Here is a 4,081-nt window from a genome sequence, read left to right on the forward strand (position 1 = left end):
CACTTCCCAGTTAGCTAGCGCGCTGAAATTTTCAGCGAAGCTTTCTTTTGGATGACCATAGAATATTCAATTGTTATTATTACTAAATTGATCAATGGAAACATTTTATTGAGCATTTTAGACCGCTATATAATCTATATATATAATTCTCCTCTGCGAGCCATTAGAAAAAAAACGAGCGACGCGTACCTCGCGCGCAGTGAAGCGAACGATCCCACGTCGCCACAGGCTTAGGGGCAGATAATTTAGTTTGAACCGAGTTTAAACTTACAGGAGGTAGGCCAGTTTGGGGGAGACGATATGGTCGAGTGGTTGGGCACACGATTGCTATCCCACTCGACACGGGTTCAAATCTATGTGTTCTAGTCAGTAACCAGCCCTCGTCCTAACCGCTATCAACTAACCTCTGACAATCATTCACTTGCGATTGAGACCGAAGAAGAAAGGGTCTCTCGTTTTTTACGAGTTGTCTTTTTACGAGTTGTCTTCGTTTACCCAAAAAAAAGTGAAAAGATAAAATCGATAGCAAGATTTCAATGCAAACAAACAGACAAAGACTAAAAAGTAGAAAATAATAATCATTAAAAAAGTTTAAAAAAACCCACGTTTTCTGATTGAACTAAAAAGTAGAAAATAAATGTTATACATCACAATAATGCAAGCGATCACTCTACTATAAGCGATCAAAAACGTGGGGCGCCGTGATTTTCTTACAGTTTCTAATACTGTTGACTCTCTACAAGCTCCCTAATAAAAGTCAATAGTATTATCTAATCAATAGTAATATAACTTTTACTTCGGCGCCCCACGTTTTTCATCGCTTATAGTAGAGTGATCGCTTGCATTATTGTGATGTATAACATTTATTTTCTACTTTTTAGTTCAATCAGAAAACGTGGGTTTTTTAAAACTTTTTTAATGATTATTTTTATAATAAAAGATCCTTTACAAATTTTGTAAATTTAATATTATTTTATAGCTTTAGTTTTAAAAAAATGCATGTTAAAAGCTACTTTATATTGCGGCGTGGTGGGTAGATAGAGTACACAACTACAATCCCGAAAGTCTTAAGTTCGTTTCACTGGTTTGAGTTTGATAGACTCCCCTGAGCTCACTTACATCTAATGGGTACCTGACTCGCGATAGGGAAAGTAAAGGTGGCTGGACATATTGCTGGCCACACTATCACTTCATAATGCTGAGGTCAAGAAACATATGAGCAGTACGGCTAGTTGGACGACTAGTTTCGTATGCTACTTTTGTTTAAAATAACTTTAATTTGGTATTTAAGGTTATGATTTAATCTTCAAGATTAGTTTCTAACTTCCGTAAAGTGCTGGGGCTAATTTTCAATATATAGTTTAGGGTCAAAGTAGAATTCGGATATATTCTAAATTTAAAACATGATACAGTCAATTTATTCGATCAAATAAGTTAGTAGATAATGAAGTCACGCTCTCACTGTGTGCAAATCATGTACTGCAGAATGTTCTTCTTCAAGTACTGTAAGCAGGGTAAAGCGGGTAGGGCTGCTAGCATGGGTGGAGCATTGGTGACTGTTGTCGTCCCTTCAGTGGCTGCTGTTGCTGTTGTTGCTATAGTTGATGCCGTTGTCTTTAGCGCCGTGGTTGCCATTATTGATGCGGTTGGTGCTGTCATCTTCATCGCAGTGGTTGCTGTAGGTGATGTTGTTGATGCTGTTGTCGTGACTACCGTGGATTTGGTTGTTTGTTGATTACTAAATAGAGATGTTGAAATATAAAAGTTCAAATGTTAAAAAAAAAATACGTTTCCAACATGAAACTTCAAAGTGGTTATTAAATAAATTAGTTGTTTTTAATACACAACTAACTAACTAACAGGCGCAGTACTCACGAAAGACAAAATATGAAGTAAGCCAAGATGTTGGTCTTAAGGTACGACAGACAAGTTGAAGAAGTTGTTGCAGCATCTGTTGTCATAGTTACAGATGTGGTCTGTGTAGCTGGGCTGTTGGTAGTTGTAGCTGTGTTGTATGTGGTTGCGGATGGGAGTTGGATGGTTGTGGATGGTTCTTCTGTGGTTGTAGACTGTTCTTCTGTGGTTGTAGATGGTTCTTGTGTGTTTGTGGATGGGTCATCGGTGGTTGTAGATGGTTCATTGGTGGTTGTAGATGGGTCATTGGTGGTTGTAGATGGTTCTTCTGTTGTTGTAGATGGTTCTTCGGTGGTTGTAGATGGTTCTTCGGTGATTGTGTATGGCTCATCGGTGGTTGTAGATGGTTCTTCTGTTGTTGTAGATTGTTCTTCAGCGGTTGTAGATTGTTGTTCAGTGGTTGTAGTTGGATCTTCTGTGGTTGTAGATGGTTCTTCGGTGGTTGTAGATGGTTCTTCGGTGGTTGTAGATGGTTGTTCAGCGGTTGTGGATGGATCATTGGTGGTTGTAGATGGTTCTTGTGCGGTTGAAGATTGTTCTTTGGTGGTTAAAGATGGTTCTTCGGTTGTTGTAGATGATTCTTCAGTGGTTGTAGATTGTTCTTCTGTGGTTGTAGATGGTTCTTGTGTAGTTGTAGATTGTTCTTCGGTGGTTGTAGATGGTTCTTCAGTAGTTATAGATAGGTCTTGTGTGGCTGTAGGGTGTTCTTTAGTGGTTGTAGATGGCTCTTCAGTTGTTGTGGATGGGTCATCGGTGGTCGTAGATTGTTCTTCGGTGATTGTACATGGTTCTTCAGTGGTTGTATATGGGTCTTCTGTGATTGTAGTTTGGCCTTGTGCTGTTGTAGATGAGTCGTCAGTGGTTGTAGATGGTTCTTGTGTGGATACAGACGCATCTTCTGTGGTTGTTGATTGTTCCTGTATAGTGCTAGATGATTCTTGGGTGGTTGTAGATGGTTCTTCTGTAGTTGAAGACGGTTCTTCGGTGGTTGTAGTATTGGCTTCAGTTCGTACTGCATCCGATGTTATATTTGTTGTTTTATTCACGCATAATCCGGCCACGCACCACTGAAACTGAATTCCGATTTTTTTCATTATGTTTGATATATAATCTAATAATTAACTAAAGACCAAAGCCGTAATGAAATAGTTTAAAAAATATCCTGGATTGAATTTGAAAACAAAATTTAATTAAAAGTAATTACAAATGTCATAGCTGCTTAAACTGCAATTAAACCATATTATACAATTACTGAAGGTTAAAAAAAAAATACTAATTGTTTGATTGTAAGCGACATATCTCAGATTCGTTTTTAACTCAACACCATCTCAAAACTCGAGGCTAACGACTAACATAGATACCACTTCTCATGATGTGAATGACTACAGTTTCTATCACACCGCTATCACGCATACAACATGTAACGACAAGAAACTACACTATCAACACTAAGATAAAACGACACAACCTACATCCTTATATCCGCAGGGAGAATACTCTTGTGGTATAATTGACCGACAGATGTTGCTATCATTAGGGGCACTACAGAACATCGCTCCGCATAGAGAAGCTTCACCTCCATATTGTTCCTGGACTGCCTGAAATAAAAGTTAGGACTTTATAAAAAAAATGGAATAATCTTAGTTCTTAACATTTTTTGTTGTCAAACGTGAGTTAAACGTTAAAACTTATTCAAACATAAAACATAATTTTAGTTCTTGACATTTATGTTGTCAAACGTTAGTACTTACAATCAAACATAAAACATCATTTTAACTCTCAAAATGTATGTTTTCAAACATTAGTTAAATAGTTGTACTTAAAATCAAACATAAAACATAATTTTAGTAATTAACATCAATGTTGTCAAACATTAGTTAAACGTTAAAACTTGTTCAAACATAAAACATAATTTTAACTTAAAATTTATGTTGACAAACAGTTTCTAAACACTGGAGTTTTTCATTTAAAATTATACTTTCTATACATTTATCATAAAAATTAGATTTACTTTCTATGATGGGCTTAACAAATGAAGACTTACTTGACAATAGTAACTTCTTGCGTCTCTGTTCTCAAGCCGGCACTGCTCATCTAAGTCTAGAACTTGACCGGCTCTTTGACCCTCTGAAGGAGCCGGAAGTACGTCATTTGTAGACGTGTTCTC

General features: G+C 37.0%; 1 protein-coding gene across 1 annotated transcript; it reads right to left on the minus strand.

The window, feature by feature from the left end:
* Positions 1–1,458: 1,458 nt before the first annotated feature.
* On the minus strand, positions 1,459–3,493 carry LOC131950617 (zonadhesin-like). The gene is made up of 3 exons (XM_059312821.1): positions 3,387–3,493; positions 1,876–2,987; positions 1,459–1,738 (listed from the first exon to the last, which is right to left on the minus strand). Exons 1-3 carry the CDS (start codon positions 3,465–3,467, stop codon positions 1,459–1,461), a joined length of 1,473 nt encoding a protein of 490 aa, XP_059168804.1. The 5' UTR covers positions 3,468–3,493.
* Positions 3,494–4,081: the final 588 nt, after the last annotated feature.

Source organism: Physella acuta, unplaced genomic scaffold (assembly GCF_028476545.2).
Source record: "Physella acuta isolate Inbredline_101_S28 unplaced genomic scaffold, ASM2847654v3 ptg000774l, whole genome shotgun sequence".
Taxonomy (NCBI): domain Eukaryota; kingdom Metazoa; phylum Mollusca; class Gastropoda; family Physidae; genus Physella; species Physella acuta.